Source organism: Mustela nigripes, chromosome 14, assembly GCF_022355385.1.
Source record: "Mustela nigripes isolate SB6536 chromosome 14, MUSNIG.SB6536, whole genome shotgun sequence".
Lineage (NCBI taxonomy): Eukaryota > Metazoa > Chordata > Mammalia > Carnivora > Mustelidae > Mustela > Mustela nigripes.
This window is the reverse complement of record NC_081570.1, coordinates 78,128,255-78,147,795: the sequence shown is the minus strand read 5'-3', so window position 1 is coordinate 78,147,795 and position 19,541 is coordinate 78,128,255. Positions and strand designations below refer to the sequence as shown.

Sequence of the window (19,541 nt, the reverse complement as noted above, 5' to 3'; positions counted from 1 at the left end):
ATTCAATGTTTGTTGAAATTTGTTTTAGTCCCGGCTCTTATTTGACACTAAGATGCTTGAACCACCTGAGCTATAGTTTAGGCACACAGATTAATACTCAAAAATCTCTTCTAGCACTGATACTCTATAACCTCTCTTCTCAATAGGAGGTAACACTGCTGGGGAATAAAGAATGGAAACAGTTTGCTCCGAAGAGAACAAGCCACATAATCTTACTCCTTCTTAAGCTTTCATTTCAACAGTTCAGTTTCTGCTACATGCTAGGCATTAGAAATAAACAAAGAAGACATGTCACTTTTACCTATGGCACAAACTACAACAGTATGACATACATTACATGCTTTGCTGCTTATTTTGCCCTTTTGGAAATTTCCTTATTGTTTTCAAACTTTATTTTGGGTCAGTCAAAATTATAAACAGTTGTGTTAAGTTAGAAACAAAGATTATAGGTAAGCCAAATATTTAAGAAATTCTGTGGCACTATTCTTTCCATTGTAAAGGGGATGGGCAACACTTCTGTTATTAAAACAAAGACGAGTAAAACAAAAAATTAACTTTGGATATCAGAAAAGGCACTTTTATAAAAAAAAATAGATTTTATTTATTTGAGAGAGAGAGAGATAGAAGAGTGCACGCAAGAGCACAGCTGCGGAGCAGAGGAGCAGACTCCTCACTGAGCAGGGAGCCCAATGTGGGGCTCGATATCATAACCCCGCAATCATGACCTGAGCGGAAGGCAGATGCTTAACCAACCGAGCCACCCAGGTGCCCCAGGAAAGGCACTTTTAAAAATGATTCTTATTTAACAGAACATCCAAATTCAACATAATCTTTGATGATAATAATTATTAGCACAAAATTATCTAAGAAAATTATAAATACTAAGAAAACACAAGGACTAAATCAGTATGCTCCATATGGTGAAATGTTAGATATTCCTAAGTGTGGGCAAATACTTAGAAATAATAAAAATTGCCCTCTGACGTCCTTGCAAGTAAAAAATAAAGGAAAGGAAGAGATGAAAAATGGAAGGGAGGAAAGGAGGGAGGGAAAAGAGGATATATAAACAATTTCCCTCATAGTAAGTTTCTGAGAATGACTCAAATGCCTAGAAGAACACCTGATATGTATCTAAAGCATCCCAAATGTCTATAATATTTGTTGAAAGAATGACTGATGTGTAGTTTGAGAGTAAGTGCACAAAAGATTCCATTAGGAAATCCCCCATAACAGATTCTAAAAGACAGCTTTAGGACATGCTTTAACATTAGGATAGCTAGCACACACCAGCATTACAGAACTTACATTAAACACAAGTGTGAGAACTTCCGGTAGAAGGGAGAAGGAAGGTGTTATTCACAAGTAACTTTAAAAAAATACACCAAAAAATACTTTTTTTAAATTAAATGGGCCTAGAGATCCAAAATCTCATTCAATTTAAGTCTGAAAATACCCCTTGTGCCACCTCCATGTTCGGTTTTTAATCCCTTCAAGATCTGTGGGGGAAAAAATAACATTACTCTTACCTTCTGCACGGATACCTGACATTCAGATTCTAACATCGCTGTGTCATTATCACCACACTGATGCATCACAGTTAGGCCGTTCAAATGCTGTTCAGAATCACCTAGATGCACACATTTTTAGAACAGTATAATCAAGAAACTTCATTTTGTTTGTCCATAATTTGACTTTCTCTCCCTTCCTGACCCCACCCCCAGGCCAGAGACTAGGAAAACAAAATGATTAATTTTTCATGTGGTTTTAACTTTGGAATATTCTTAGTTGATGAACTGTTATACTGTAAAATAAACATTTTTCACTTGAAATTTATGTCCTCTTGCTTTGTCTACATTAAGGATAACTGACACTGTGGCTCGCCCACCAAAATGTGTTCCACCAGTCCCCATGGTACAGCAGTCCTCTAGTGCGCAAACTGACTGTCACTCCAGAGATGGGTTTTCATTAGGTTACCCCAACACCAGTGAGTCATTTAGGAAAGAGCAGGCCTAAGCCAATGCAGGGCTCATAGTGAAAGATAACTCTTGCTGAAATTGAAAACAAAATACAAAGAATGGAAGAACTAAGACACTAAATATCCAGAATAGCTAGTGAGGAGAAGAGTATAAAATGCAAAAGGTTGGCTTGATTCGGGTGAAGAGAACAAACTATGAAATCCTATTAGCTGTTAAACTTTCATACAAATATTTCATTTATTATTGATAAATATAATTATAGAAAACGAACTTACGCCTTGTTCAAACCATGCCTAAATAACCTACTTTTGGACTAGTGATTATAAATGCGAATGAAATAACTTCCTATTGTTCAAGCCATCTTGAACAGACTTTTCTGTCATATGCAACCAAGGACATTCTGATGCATGAACTTACTTGGGTCATTTCTCTTTTAGTTCTCCCTAATACTTTTCTAAAGGCCCTCACAAGAAGTAAAAGGACAAAGTAGACAAATGAAAAGTACGCAGCTATCTTTGTTAAATGATTCAAGTTCACAGAAATCTAGGCACTTACATACTGTAGGAACTTACATTTAAGCTTCTACTACTCATCAATCCCTTGACTGATTCTCTGGCCAAATCCTACTAGTTGAAGTTGAGGCTTGAAGAAGAGAGGAACATCAAGGGATAGGAGTGAGCACAGAAGGGTGAGAAAAAAGTTACAACAGAGGCAAGAATGACAGAACAAAGATTAAATCTGCATGTCCCTACATAGCCCAATATGCCTATATTTTCTCAGTTCAACAAGGAATGGAAAAAATAGGAAGTTAAGCTTTAAGTTTACAACTACATACCTTTTGTGCTTAAGGCGAGATATTATTTAAGATTATTGTAAGAAGTAAAAAGAGCATGTATGTCAGCAGAAGTAAATTCTAACCGACTCTCAGTTGGCTGAGATAAGTGGTGGCAGTGTTATTACCAAGAGTTAAAGAGGAATAGCATGGCTGCCACCTAGTCACAGGCTCTGTGCCTGCTCCACGTACACATGGCAAAATGTCCAGGCCTACTGAGACTGAGCAGTGCACTGTCTGTTGGATTACTATTTTCCAGAAGTGTGCTGGATAGGAGGGTAACAACTGCACTCTCTAAGACAGAGTTGCTAACCTTCATGAATACAGAACTGGCTGCCTTCACAAAGAACCAGAAGGATCCTGGTGTCACTGCATGATGAAAAAACTGGACCTCAACTTTGATGGGCAGCTACATTTCCTGGAATTTCTTCATCTTACTGGTGGCACAGCCACAGCCTGCCATGACTACTTTACAAGGTCTAACCATTGGTGGAAGTGAAGCTGAGGGGCTCTTGAGCCTGGCTGCCAGACCACTCCTTTCCTTCAAAGCAGCCTCCTAGTCATCACCTCCTCCTCACAACCTACACATACCCTGAGCCCAATGTCCACTGTGGCATGGAGGCCAGTCCTGTTGGTAGGTAATAAAACAATAACGTTTTACTCTAAAGCAAAAAAAAAAAAAAAAAAAAAAAAGAGGAAAATGTGGGGATTAAAATAGGGAAATTCAGTTTGGGCATGCTATGTTTGACATGCCTATGTGATGTTTAAGAAAAGAGGTTCGGGGTACCTGGGTGGCTCAATGGGTTAAAGCCTTTGGCTCAGGTCATGATCTCAGGGTCGTGGGAATAGAGACCCACATCGGGCTCTCTGCTCAGTAGGGAGCCTGCTTCCCTCCTCTCTCTCTACCTTCCTCTCTGCCTACTTGTGATCTCTGTCTGTCAAATAAATAAAATCCTTTTTAAAAAAAAAAAAGAAAAAAAAAAGAAAAGAGGTTCATTAGAGTTGTATAAATATGTATGAAGCCTGGGGCACCTGGGTGGCTCAGTGGGTTAAAGCATCTGTCTTCATCTCAGGTCATGATCTCAGGGTCCTGGGATAGAGCCCCGCATCAGTCTCTCTGCTCAGCAGGGAGCCTGCTTCCCCCTCTCTCTGCCTATTTGTGATCTCTCTCTCTCTCTGTCAAATAAATAAAATCTAAAATAAATAAATAAATAAATAAATAAAAATATGTATGAAGCCTGGATGCTTGATTTGTAAAAATGAGACTAGAAGTCACAGACGCCAAGATCACTCAGGCAGAATGTAGAGCTCACTGCCTCCCATTACATGTTATAATAAGTAGAAAATAATCAATGTATGGCAGACCTGGGTAAATGGGAAGGCTGTTCCACGCCTACTGCTATAAGTTTAGGGGATCACTACGAGCTTAGTAAACCTAGGCTTTGGAACATGGCTGGAATACTCTGATATAAATAAGATAAAGGCTTAATGATATAACCCAGAGTATTATCAGCATTTAAAAACAGGTGGATACTTGTAAGGAACACTCAAAGAGATGGAATGATGAAGAAAATAGTGTCACAGAAGCCTGCCAAGTATGTCAAGAGTCCAACTCTCTGAAAAACATTCTTATGGGGATGACCCTTTGGTACTGCAAAACACCACAGAACTTCTCTTTCCACAGACTTAGTTTTCAACCTGTACCAGTATCTAGCCCATATTCTCTGAGCCACTGAAGCTTATACTTTGTTATTAAAATCTAGATATATTTATCTTTTGCAGACCTGCTCATTCTACACCTGTAATTTTTTTCAACCTTTCACTTTTTTTTCTTCCCATTATTTCATTTTTTTTCCCTACTACTGCAAAAACCCAACTGGTCTCTTCTTTCTCTGGGCCTTATGGCCCATTCTTCCAACTGGCCTATATAATATTGGCAGATTAATTACCTTGAAGCACAACTTTTGCTCAAAACAAAAACAAAACCTTCACTGGCTCCCCAATGACTATACCGTTACCATTAAGTCCAAAGTCTGTAGATATCAAGGTTCCTTATGATCTGAACCTGGTCTACCTTTCCAAATTCATTCCCCCATATTCCTCTTTATCCAACCAAAGCTTTAATCACATCCAATTATTGATTGCCTAAATACCTTCATGCATGTTGTTTCCTCCATCCAAAATGCCTTTCAGTCCTAGATATACATAGATAAGTCTTACTTCTTCCTTCAATATCCAGCTCAAATGATAATTAATCTGTAAAATACACATCTGCCAAAGAGATCAGGTAATTTTGCCTTCCTCACCTCTTTAAATTTTAATTTCTTTTAGGGAACATTATTTTTTTCTATACCAGTTGTTTATTTCTCCTACTAGCTGGCAAACTCTTTGATTTACCTTTTCATTTTCCATATTCATAATCATATGACAGCATAAATATTTGTTTTTAAAGAATTCTTAATATCATTAAGGGAAGATTTATAAGCTAGAGACGAATTTGGGAAATGGGTAAGTTATAAGGATAAAGCTAGTAATCCTCTATAACTTAAAACTTCAATTTATTGTAAGGAAAAAAATATGGGCATTTTCCAGTTCATGCAGAGATGATGGCAGTTGTTTTGAAAAAACTGGTAACACGTGATCAATTTCTTGAAGCTTTTATGTACTAGCATTTTGCCAAACTTTTTTATTAAGAAAATGTAAGTGAAAAAAATAAAGATTTAACTAAAAATTTATTTCCATCAAGATTAAACTCCAGAAAAGTAAGCTTCTATATACGTTAGCTTATACACATTTGCAGTTTCCCTTGGGCATAGTGCCACCTACAGTTGGCAAATGCAAACCACTCGGTTCTGAAAAATTTTGGTAAATGCAATAGAACAGCCACTCTGGCATCAACCATGCATTCCTTTTATACAATATTCACACAAATTCCTTTTACTCACAATCACACATAAATCAAAATTTAAGTAATACAGTAAGCTTACCCCAACTGAAGACTTAGATATTGAAAGCCTGACTTTTCACAGATAGGATGTTCTAGGATGTTTTCTTAAAATAGGAACAAAAGAACATCTTGACTGCATTCTTTGTTTTCTACAGTCTAGTTCTTCTTCAGGGCTACCCCTACCAATCTTCTACGAACTTACTCTTAATGAAAACAACACCTTTCTCTACCCTGGCTCTCATGATCAACCTTTAAAAATGTCCAAATCTCTCTGATTCAAAAACGCAAAACATAATGAAAAAGTCTCCCCCCTTACCAAAAAAAAACCCACCATCCCCCCCCCCACAAATACCCACAAAACAAAACAAAGCCCCAAAAACAAAAATTAAAACTATCTTCCTGTTAAAGCCACAGCTATCTTCTCCACCAACAAACTTCTTGAAAGAGTCATTTACATTCAGATTCCATTACTTCTCAACTTACAAAAATCTGGCTTCTACCCCAATCACAATGACCACTAAAAAACCTTTTGCAAAACCAAAAAGTCTCACGCTGCTAATTTTAAACCTCTCTCCTCACTCCTCATCTTACTTTAATGCACTCCAATATACTCTTGTGGTACTTTTTTATACCTGTGTGATTTGATGACATCATCTTTTTAACTTTTTCTATTTTTACTGTGGAAGTTTTATTTCCTAGAATTTTGCCCTTGACCTTTCTCTTCCTGCTCTATACATCTTCCTAGGTGTTTTCATTCATTGTCTGTTCAAGTAGCTTCTATATACCAGTGATTCCTAAATTACAGTTATTATACCACATTAGTTCTAGAAATCTATTTATAGTTGCGTATTTCCAATTAGATACTCTAGTACCTCAAACATGTCCAAAGTGAGCACCACCACTTAATGGCAGTCCAACTACTGGATGCCTGGTGAGACATTCATTCTAACGAATCCTATCAACTGCACCACAAAAATATTTTTCTAATTTATCCACATCCTTTCCATACTTACTGCCTTATTTACGGTCCTCATAATTTCCTTCCTAGACTACAGCACTCAGCTTCCTTACTTGATCCCAACTACACCAGAGCATCTTCATCTTAATTTGCCCCTTCACAGTTAAGCAGTAATAACTTCCTAATATAAAATCTAATTTGTTATGCTCCCGTTTGAAGCTATTTGTATACAAAATAAAAACCCAAATGGAACACCTGCATTCAAGGTAATTATTGACCTAAAATTACAACATCTTCAGTTATCCTCCTGCATAATTTGAAAATCTTTTTCCAAAAAGGACAGATGTAAATATTTCATATTCTGGATCTTCATTTATTTTTATTCTTGGGATGCCCTCCAGTGTTACTTTGGGAAGAGCTAAAACTTGAGTTAAATACAATATGGAATACCTAACACAGAACAGTAGGGAACTATCAATGGAAGCAATAAAGGAGGACAAAATGTCTCTGTTCCTCCTAATCTGTGCTATAGTAAAACAATTTAGAAACTTCTTCTGCTTTGGAGAAACTCCTGTCATTGGAAGGCCAAATACAAACCAGTGAGCAGCCTAGACGGAAGGAGAAATGGATAAGGAATAGTCACACCTGTCTCTGGGCTAGACCTGAATAGTACTGCAAGATTCAGGCACTCCTAGGCTTGGCTCATCAGTATCAGAGAATTATCCTTTGTGCCATACAGCAGCAGGAAAATCAGGATGAGATAGGCAATACCTTCACTTCTGACAAGACTAACAGACAGGATATTGAGTCCAATGAATCAAACAATATAACAATTTAGCCAGGTTTGGAAGATGTTTTGGTAAATGGGAACCACTGCCAGGCAAGTATTTCTAGCCCATGTTTCATTAGCTATAAACTATTTCTCATGTATGTAACTTAATTTCTCTACCTATAAAATCTCTACCTTTTCCATATTCCATCCTACCTTTCCAACTCAAATAGGCGTGGAAATCTGCTCAGAACATAGGAGTATGGACTCTGGCAGTGACAGGTTTTCATATATGGCCTATGCCAATATATATATCCTACCTGAACGTAAGTTGAGTGTGAACTGCACATGTAAATTTTCTTATTCAAATGTAATGGATGGGAAGTAATCAGAGGGTGACAAACCATGAGAGACTCTTAACTACAGGAAACAAACAGGGTTGCTGGAGGGGAAGTAGGTGGAGGGATGGGATAATTAGATAATGGATATTAAGGAGGGCACATGATGTGATGAGCACTGGGTGTTACATGCAACTGATGAATTATCTCAAACTAATGATATGTTGGCCAATTGAATTTAAATAAAATTTTTTAAAAAACCAAATGTATTCAGTACCTTTAGGTATAAAGCAGATAATTTCTAACATTGTGCTTCAGTGATTATTTCTAACCTGGAATTTATTATTTACCAGATAGGTTTTTACCTGAGGGAGGCAGATTTTGTAAAGGTGAAATGTTTTTCACACTCTGTACATTTTCTACTTCTTGATGATTAAATGCTAACTGGTGGTGATTTGGTAGTGTTTCACATGAGTATGAGGTCTGACAAACAAGCGTAGTTTTTGCAGATGCTTGATCTTGCGCAGAAGATGGTATCTGTTAAGACAAAGATAAATAAAATTGTCTTTCAGAGTTTTAACTACACAAGAGGTTTAACTAAAAAAAAAAAATAGAAACACTAGAGGAGAAACAATTCGAGCTTCAAAAAATGGTGTTACTTAAGTCATACAAACTTATAAGGTATTAATTATCCCATTCTTATAGATGAGAAAACCAAGGTGTGGAAAGATTAAATGACTTGGCCATCTATAGTTCTAAGTAGAGTTAGTTGAAGCTTATAATCTTAGTTAGTAATACATATAAACTTAAGCATTTATTAAATAGTGCTGCTTATTTCCCAATGTTTTCCTGTGAGCTATGGAAAACAAAAACTGAGCTTTTAAACCAAATCTAGAGACTGGGGCACCCGGGTAGCTCAGTGGGTTAAGCCTCTGCCTTCAGCTCCGGTCATGATCTCAAGGTCCTGGGATCAAGCCCCACGTTGGGCTCTCTGCTCAGCAGGGAGCCTGCTTCCCTCCCTTTCTCTCTCTGCCTACTTGTGATCTCTTTCTCTGTCAAATGAATAAATAAAATCTTTAAAAAAAAATCTAGAGACTAATCCACTTTCTTTTACCCCATTTTTGTTACTTAATTATAGACATAATGGGAAGGGTGGGTAAAAATCATATGATAGTTTATCTGTAAGACTATCAACAAATTCTCATCAATTTACTACTAAAAATTGTAGTGTAACAGCTAACATTTTTTAAATGCTTATAATATGTGAGGCAACAGGCTAAACCCTTTATATAGCTCTTCAATTCTCACAATAATCTCATGAGTTTGGTGTAACTATCCTCCCCATTTACAGTCTGCAATAGGACTTAGATATAATAAAAGCAACTTACCAAGAATCTTACATCTGTTCAGCTGCAAGCTAAGTTATAGTACCAAAGCCCAGGTACCTTACCTACTACGCTTTAAGTTATAGATAATACCGAGACTAAGAATCTTTCTCTTCCGTCTAACAAAGGAGTTAGGGTGAATGAGTAGATAAGGCAAGTATATGAATACCTATCCACGCTAGCTTGAATAAAACTAATGCCATAAGAATGTTTATCCCAACCATAATACAGACCCAAGCCCAAAACTTAAAGTCAAATGCTGAGGTTTAAATCAGCAAAACAAAACAAAACCAGCTTTTGAAACACACAAATATATGTATTTATTCATATTCCTAAAAAAAAAATCCTTTTATTATCAAAGGGTGCTTTGTTCCTCAAAGAGGGACACTGAAAAAATTCTGGCTACAAACAGATTATTATGCAGCATTCTATATGCTATGTATGAAGAATGCTTTCAAAATTCATTAATATAATTTTGATTCCTCTAATACCTATGGCAATAGACTATCTGTATTTTGTTCCTACTCAAAAGCCTTCAAGAACTCACTCTTGCCTACCATATTAGTTACCACTTCACCTAAGTATTCAAAGCCCTCCCTGGTGTACTTCCCTGTTGTATTTACCCTATATCGCCATATTTCCCTGAACACCTCTTGTGCTTTTTTGCCTCTCTTCATGCTACTACCTCTGTTAAAAAAATAAGTCCTCGTGAAAAAGAAGGGCCATCTGTACCCCAATATTCATAGCAGCAATGGCCACAATCGCCAAACTGTGATGAATGGATAAAGAAGATATGGTCCATATATATATAATGGAATATTATGGCTCCATCAGAAAATGGTTTTATTTTTGATTATGTTAACATTTAGTGACAGTAAAGTTATTAGAGTTCAGATGTTAATAGATGTATATGTATATGTTGATAAATACATACAAAAGTATATCTCCTGTTGAACTTAATTGGCCAACATTTTATACATTTGTATAGAATTTTAAGTGATTTTAAGAAATATCGAAAGTATGTGGACACACACATAAACACATGTGTATGTTGTATGGACAGAAAGTATACCCTAGTGTGTTCATCCTGTTTCTCAAAACAAAGCTTGGGTATAAATCTCAGCTCCTGATAGACACTGCTTAGCAATCCTTTTTTTCGTATCAGTACAGCATTTGTTTTGCCACTATGACTTGGCACATTTATCAGATATTGTTTCTTACACAGTATACCATCCACTCATCAAGCACTTGCTAAATAAAACTAGATTAAAAGGAAAAAAAAGTCCTTAATTTATGTCAACGTATTAACCATTTCTTCCTTTTCCCTGTAGTTTAAAACCCATAGTAAGCGCTCCTTCCTTCAGGTGGTATGTATATTCCTCTTCATTTTCTCAATAAATTATGAATAGAGATTATAGCACTAATTATGCAACCTCTTATCCATGTGATTTTATTTCTTCTCACAACTGAGAGCTCCCTCAAGACAGGTATTTATGTTGTATATTCCTAACCTAGATATGTGAGGTTAAATAATTTATAATAAATAAAGGTATATATCTGTAATTCTATACTTGAGAGGGGTACAAAGGATTAAAAATTTAATGAAAATGATAACCTGAATTAGTAACAGATAAAATTACTTCTATCCTTTTCAAAGCAGGTCATTTACTAACCATACATGTAATAAAAATAGCTCCTAATTAAAAGCTTTATCTTAAACCCTAACTACCATTTTCCTACTACTCTTAAAATTCCACCTTACTGTACACACCCTATATCCTATTGTGTACATATAGGAAAAGCAAGGCCTTCCCTCTGTATTTAGACTCTCATGATTAATTCTAAACTTCTATAATTTGTTCTACCAATCTGTCTGATTTATAGAATAGTTATACCTTATTAGAAAAAGGTAGCCAACTATTTCTTATATTGTATTTTCTTCAGGATGAAATTTTTTTTAAAGATTTTATTTATTCATTTGAGAGAGTGAGCAAGAGAGCACAAGCAGGGAGAGAAGCAGAGGGAGAGGGAGAAGCAGACTCCCTGAAGAGCAGGGGTAGAGGGCTTGATCCTGGAACTCTGGGATCATGACCTGATATGAAGGCAGATGCCTACCCAACTAAGCCACCCAGGCACCCAAATTCAAAACAAATTTTAAAGAATTTACTACTATACCAGTGAGTCCCAGCATACATTTTAAAATTCTAAGGTAAAAAATGGAAGAATTAACTTACCTTTACTTGTTCTTTAGGAGAATCGTTCTGTTTTACTCCAGTAAATTTAGGAAACATTTCTGCAAATGTATATAAAGAAATATTTCAATATTTACCAGCTTTAAAACTTACCATTTAAATTATAAATTATTTTCATATTAGAAATAAAATGGTCATTTCAAGAAAATACCTTTAATAGCAACCTCTTAAATCAAGAAATTCTTATAGTTAACCAGGTTTTTGACCTTTGAACCAGTCAAAATTCTAAAAGAACACTTTTTTGAAAGGGATATTTTCTTTTCCACATAATGGAAGAAATACCCACTCACAAATTTCAAATTGGATTATTTAGGCAAAAAGAATAGCATAGTAAAGAGTTTGAAAAATAGTTTAAAAAGGAACAAGTTATAACACAGATAAGGTTTTAAATAAGTAGGTTGAATTACAGTAAAACCTTTTTATCAAGCAGCCATAAATATAGCCATAAGGGACTTAATTAAGTAATTAAGAATTTACTATAAGAGAAGGGTATGTCACTGATCTGACTGAGTCTTTTATGAAAAGTGAATCTATTTGATTTCATGGCAAAAAATCTCCTCTAAAACCACTCTAGGAAAGACCCCAAATAATCCTTTATTTACTCTCTAGCTATTTGGCAGCCTCAATTATGTAGCAACAAATGGTTTTTATACTACCTTCTTTACCTTTAGAAATACCTTTACAGGGGACATTGGTGGGAGGATAGATACAAAAAGAAATCTCTGAAGCAGTACTCATAGGTTCCTCTTTATCTTACAATTGATTCTGGTGCTTTCCTCCCCAATCATAAGCCTAGGTCAATGAGGTAAAGCACCGAACCAGCAGTTAATGCCTTGACCCAGCTTTCCAGGTAAGCATCCATGAGCCACCTAAGCATTATTTGCCTTGGGCTCTAGGGCACCACAGCTGGTTAACACAAAATCTTATTCAAACTTAAAACATTCTAATTTTAATAATTACCTTCTGTCTCCTGAAATGCCATCAGTTTCCACTGGATGTGTTACTGTTCTTTCCTCTCCTAAAATGTTTGATGCTGGACATTGTTAAAACTGCTAAATGCCACTCAATTAAGTGCTTTAATTTAAAGAATTCAAGTATTTGAAATGACGAGAACCATCTTAATGTCACTCCTCTAAGTATTATTTAAGTGTTGGAGGTTAGGTGGAGGGGAAGAATACAGAGAGCAAAGACTGAGGCTATAGATCCAAGGAGCTTTCACATTTAGGGGATAAATTATGGTTTCGGCTTCGAACAAAAAAACCAGACTTCATTAATATGGTCATATACTATATGCACATCTATACATCTTAACTATTCAAATATGCAGCTAAACTACATTATTCTATGATTTACATAAATTCTTAAGTATAAACTTAAAGTAAAATATGACATACCACATTAGTGTTCTACTAAAAAATTCAAGGGCATTATTTAGTTTGATATATAAAGCTCAGAATTTTAAAAATTAGCATCTCCAAGTCTGAAGACACTACAAAAGGCATCAAAGAATTTTTAAATGAAAAAACCAGAATAGTGACTATAGACTTATTGTAGTTATTATTTTGTAATGTATACAAATGCTGAATACTACGTTAAACACCTGAAGCTAATAGACTATTGATGTCAATTATACTGCAATAAAAAAAGTCAAAACCACCCAATATAGTATGTTTCATAAAAGTCTTACAGACTATGGATAGATGGATAACGACAGAGTAAAACTCAGCATTTTGTTTCTCATTCTACTCTTACATACTTGACTTTTTGGAATGTAGTGAAGTAAAATTGTTTATTTCTGTTTATTTATGAGTTCCTGGACTTTGCAATTAAAAGAACAACATACACATTTTCACTACCAAGCTTAAGACATCATTTCAATCAGTGAAGAAGCCCCAGGTCTTGAAAATATTAATGAAATTGAGCAGTATAGTGGTAACACATATACTGTCAACTAATTCTCCAGGGAACTGTGATGAAATGCATACCTACACCTTAAGAAGACTGAATCAGATAATAAATGTGAACTACTAAACGAACACATATTATGCATGTTATGTAATATGTTCTACTTTCACATCTTTCCTTAAACCTCAATATAAAACTTGGCTTGGAAAGTTTTCATTTTAAACTTAAGGGGAAAAAATTTAATCATTTAGTTAAAAAAAAAAGAAGAGCTGGAATCAAACATTTGCTTCAACAATTGGTTTAATACCCATCAAAGCACTGAGATAAATGCTTGAGATAGCAAATATTATCAGCAAGATAGTATGGGCTAAAAAATTTAATACATTGAATATGAATGTAATACTACGGTGTAAAACCAAGAATGTTTTACCATATAATATACGCAGAAAAAATTAATGAAAATTTTTAAAATTAGAAAAATAAATCACACTTCTGTTACATAGTACAGGGTTTAGATAGGTAATTGGAAGTCACTCCTGGGTTCCGCTACTGAATGTCCAGAGACATTAAATGATTTTCCCAAACTTATCACCAGAGATGTGTTCTATTGATTAAAAAAAAAAAAAAAATCAAGGGGCACCTGGGTGGCTCAGTGGGTTAAGCCTCTGCCTTCTGCTCAGGTCATGATCTCAGGGTCCTGAGATTGAGCCCTGAATCAGGCTGTTTGGCAGGGAGCCTGCTTTCCCTTCTCTCTCTGCCTGCCTCTCTGCCTACTTGTGATCTCTGTCAAATAAATAAAATCTTTAAAAAAACATCAGCAATTTGTTTTTGAACTAAAAAGTTTTGATTCCTTTAAAGCCCACTTGGCAATTTTCATTGAAGAGTTTGGTAATTATTTTAATATAGAAGAACTATTCAATTATTTTTTTAAAGATTTTATTTATCTGAGAGAGTGTGAGAAAGCGAGCAGAGAGAGAGAGACCATGAGTTGCTGGGGGTGGAGAAGGGAGTAGAGGGAGAGAGAGCAGCACACTCCCCGAGGGGCTTGATTCCAGGACCCTGGGATCATGGCCAGAACCAAAGGCGTAACACTTAAACGAGTAAGCCACCCAGGTGCTCCAGAACAACCCAATTATAAACTGCTGTTCCTTTTACCAAAGTCATTATAATTAGAGTTAAAAAGTGGAAACAAAGCAAAAAAACTGTAGACCTCTGGTTCTCAAATGTGGCAGCACATTAAGTCACCTGAGAGACTTCTACCATCACATATACCTGCCCCCATTCTCTATTCATTTCAGGTTTGAACACTATTTTAAAAAAGTTTTACAGGTGATTCTAATGTACTGAGAAAACACTATTCTAGACAGACTGCTTATTCAGGAAGATCCATTTTTAACAGAAAATATTTAAATGCACAAGACAAGTATCATCACTAATTTGGAAGACTCAAAGGATCAAGTATGGACCTCAATATATATATGTTTTCAGTCAAGCTTGGGTCTTTGAATTTTTCTGGTGCTTTTGATTTGAAAACACTTTAATTGATTAGAAAAGTCATAAAGTTTTAAAAATTTCATGATAAACTGATCATTTTTCTTAAATGGCAAAGATAATTCCCAAACTGTCATTTCACACTTCCTACATTCACTAAACCATCCCCCTCCTAAAGAAGTAAAACAAAATCCAGACTTGAAGCAAGTCCTTTTTGTCCTTTTTCCATTGCATGAAAAAAAATCATATCCTTGTCACTTCCACAGAAAACCTAGGTTGTAGATAACTAAAAAGAGAGGTTGTTTTATTCCTGTTTTTAAGTCACCCATGACTAAGTAAGCTTAAAAAAAAAGAAAAGAAAAACAGAGAATTTCATAGATTTCATTCTCTGAAAATGCCTGAAGCCAACGAAAGCAAAAAGTTTAACAAAGTGACAAATTCGCTTTGTCTAATAAGATAAAGAATTGATGCTGTAACCAGAGTTTCCCTTGTGTGTAAGTAGTAAACAATTGAAATTTTAAACATTCCTGAAAAATATTCTACACTAATTGAGTATTTGAGCTTACACTTAGTTCCTAAAGTTATTTCCCACAAGATTTCTATCAAAAGCACTACTACCTATGAGCTCTTCCCATTTGTTTCTCAGTAATATTCACCACAAGATTGAATCTATTAATTATTATATTCATCCCTATTATAACACTCAAGATAGCCAAAGTTGTTGAACATTAGAAAACTCCCAACAGGTTATGTGTATACACTAGCAGAGGCCAGCTAACACAGGAGATAAGCATCTGGAATTCATTTTATTATCAAACCTCATTAACATCTTTGATCTGACATTTGATATTTTGATGGTTATGAGAAATAGTTTAGAAAGGTTTTATATTTATACCAATATTTAATAAATATTCTTGACTAATCTTCACATGACAACTTCCATATACTGTTGCTAGTCAAGGAAATAATTTAAATTATAAAACCAAATTACAACACATCTGCAATCAAGTACTGCTTCTACCCCACAGATAGCTCATTTATATTTTTCAAAGATTTGAGGATTTCATTCCAACTCTATTCTTGGAATGGATTTAATATCTTGCTTGAAATGTTAAAGAATTTTTAAATCAAACTTTCCATGGAAATCAAATCTCTGCCATTTAATTAATCTTATTTAATAAAGGAGAATTGAGTCCATATTTTTCAAAGTATATAAAATAAGGTTTGAGAATACATAGACGATAACCATTTAAATAATGTAGAATAGGGCGCCTAGGTGGCTCAGTATGTTAAGCCTCTGCCTTTGGCTTGGGTCATGATCTCAGGGTCCTGGGATCGAGTCCTGCATCGGGCTCTCCACTTGGCAGGGAGCCTGCTTCTTCCTCTCTCTCTCTGCCTGCCTCTCTGCCTACTTGTGATCTCTGTCTGTAAATAAATAAATAAAATCTTTTTTTAAGTAAGTAAATAAATAAAAATAATGTAGAATAAACAACTGTAACGCAATTTATGACACGTAAATGTTTTTCACAGATGTTACCTTTCAAACATTTTGCACACCCACTTCACACATCTGAACAGAATGCTACTGGAGTAAAGACAGACCAACTCATAATAGAGGATAAATGAAGAAAAATGAGTCAATAATATTGGGGAATTAAGAAAAGTTAATGTAGAGCTCTGTCCCTGATAACCAAAATCACAAAAGATTATGACTTGGTTAAGAAAACTGCATACAATTAAAAAAAAAAAGAAAACTGCATACAATCAAGCTGCTATAAAAATTCCAAAAGGCAGTCATTAAAAAACAGATTAAGAAAAAATTGCTAAAGATCAATAATCTTCTATCAGGAAAGAATTTCTCACAAAAGCTTTCAGAAAAATTTCCTCTATTAACATTTTGAAGAATTGAACTTATATTCTTATCACCTATCTTAAATAATCAAAAGCCTTATTAACCAGAATTATGGTAATAAAGATATTCCAAGTTTCAGTTCTGGGAAAATCATAATAAACTCTAAACCTACAAAATCGTCTGCATATTTTCAGTTAATTTTTACTTATATAACAGATTTTTTGCTACTATTCCTAATTTTCACAAATTGTTATTTTTCTCAGTAATTCCATTTCCCTCCAACCTGAGACTTATACATACTTGGGATTTGTCATCTGCTCCTTGAGACTGTCACGTACATAATTAAGAACTGCAGATGCTTTACTTATTTTTACTTCAGTATTGCTATTGATATGGTCTGCAAATTATTTTTCATAATTTACAGTCCTTTTATTTAGGGTTTCTGTTGTTCAAATAAAAAATGTTCTTAAGGGGCACCCGAATGGCTCAGTGGGTTAAAGCATCTGCCTTCAGCTCAGGTCATGATCCCAGGCCAGAGTCCTGGGATCAAGCCCTGCATTGGGCTCTCTGCTCCACAGGGAGCCTGCTTCCTTCCCTCTCTCTTTGCCTGCCTCTCTGCCTACTTGTGATCTCTCTCTGTCAAATAAATAAATAAAATCTTAAAAAAAAAAAAAAAAAACAAGTACTGGTGAAAATACAGAGAATTTTTCTTAGGTTACACACTAAAAATTAAGAGCCTTACAGTATTTTAATGCATACAATTAAAGTTAATACTTAGGACAAAGGTCCTATTGCTTCACTTACTAATTTACTTTGCTAAACAAAATAAACAACAACAAAACAAAAAAACAGAACTGAATGATCATTTAAGGTAGGCACCATGTTTGCAATTTATAATTGCGCATTGTACGTATAGTGTTTCTTAAATCAAGTATATAGGTTCAACATTTATAAAAACAAAAATTTCAAAGAAAAATGATAACTCGTACCATTGTTAGAGGACAAACTGACCTTAGTGTCACAAACCTATATATTATCCATAATGTAAGCTGAAATTTAAGAATGTGTTGCTTAGATTTTAACAGTGTTTTCAAAAACAGTCCATTATTGAAAAAGATGACATTAAAAAAATCAGTCATAAAATAAAAATTCAACACAAAGTTGTTAAAAAAAATAACTATAACTTTGAGGCCAAGATACTCCACTATAAAGTTAGGAAAACATACATATTACACCACTTTAAGCACACATAGTGGATGATGAACATCGTTCCTTTAAGCAATGTATTAGAAGACTATCAGAAATTACTAATTCAAATTAAAATTAAGGTATTTTTGAATACCTTTACTGAAGCACTCTGTATATAGTACTTTTCCACTAGTTCTCAAGGCATTTATTGATCAGTAGCCAACATATAATTGGATAACTCAGTTTTATCCTACAAATGAAAGACAAAGTGCTCTAACTTATTAGGCCACAAATGCTTTATTAGATGAAATTACAAACACTAATTACAAACTTTTCCAGCATTATTTTATGCTTTAAAGTCAAATATAAGGAAATAATGTATAGTCAGAGCCCAAAAATAATTTAAAAATTTACCATGACAAATTTCAACAAAAGTAAAAATTTTTTATTCTAACAAAAACGTTTACCACTATATACTTTAGAAATGTAAAAACAAAACGCAGCAATCAGCACCACATCAATGCAAACTAAAACAAACCAAAAATGAAACAGAATGTACTGCAAGCCAGCAGACCCTTACTACCAGACTGAAATAAGAGGGACATTCTTACAAATGGTTAAGAATCCCTGATGTGACACTATTGTGTGGAGGATATTTTTTTAAAAAGCGAACTAAATCTCATGACAAATAAAACAAAACAAACTCATTTAAAATAAAGCAAAATTTTAGGCGCAAAAGTGCCCTATATTCTGAATGTACCTTTCGGTGGACAATAATGGGATGCCCCTGCCAAGTCAGTATTCTTGGGGCAGTGATTACTTCTCAATTACACAACCATCAATGAAAGAGCACAAAGAAAACATGACTGAATTAAGCTTGATACAGTTGATGAGAAACTACGAGGGTAATATGATACTTTAGCATAACTGAAAATCTCAATTTGAAATACGTTTTTCTATAAATGGAATATCTATTAGTGAAAATGCAAAAGTGAATAAAATTCTGCTTTAAACATTTTCTGGGATGACAATCCAAAGTGCTTATTCAATTTAGAATATACTGTCACAACAGGACATACTGTGCAACATTTGAGTGGTCTGATATATCACGCAGAGTAAAGTGAAAGATGTCCTCAAATAAGCCTTTATTTTATAAAAGAAGTGAAGATCGGAATTTTATTATTTGTTATTTTCTCGAATTAAGATGTGGTATTATATACTAAGAAACTATCTCCCACCTTTAGTAAATTTCTTTTCAGCATTACAAACCTGTAAGTCTTATACAAATAATATGAAGTTTCCTTTTTACACAGTATCTCTTTTAAAGAAAATAGTAAGAATGTCAACATGTAATTAAATAATAACTGTGGCATCCAAACCATAGGTTCTGGGTAAATGACAAACATTTCTTAAAAATATAAGTTTCAATAATACAAGAAACAGATGTTCCCACAAACAGAGGTACACTTAAGGGGACAGCTAACCTGATTCGGAATCACTGCTGCTGCCCGAGGAGCTTGAATCACTGCTGCTGCTTTCAGTCTCCGATGAGCTGCTAGTGCTGCTGCTGCTGCTTTCACTCAATCGGGAACCGCTTCCAACAGCCTTGGATGACTGGGTTTTCTCAGCTACAAAACAGGGAAACACA

At 34.8% G+C, this 19,541-nt stretch overlaps 1 protein-coding gene across 1 annotated transcript in view; it reads right to left on the bottom strand.

The window, feature by feature from the left end:
- The window catches only part of BRDT (bromodomain testis associated), a 64,637-nt gene that overhangs the window by 25,470 nt on the left and 19,626 nt on the right, over positions 1-19,541 (bottom strand). Inside the window, 7 exon segments of the mRNA XM_059377103.1 lie at positions 1,527-1,627; positions 8,186-8,357; positions 9,763-9,892; positions 10,545-10,576; positions 10,578-10,595; positions 11,440-11,498; positions 19,378-19,521. Of these exon segments, the coding sequence (XP_059233086.1) occupies positions 1,527-1,627; positions 8,186-8,357; positions 9,763-9,892; positions 10,545-10,576; positions 10,578-10,595; positions 11,440-11,498; positions 19,378-19,521 (656 nt within the window).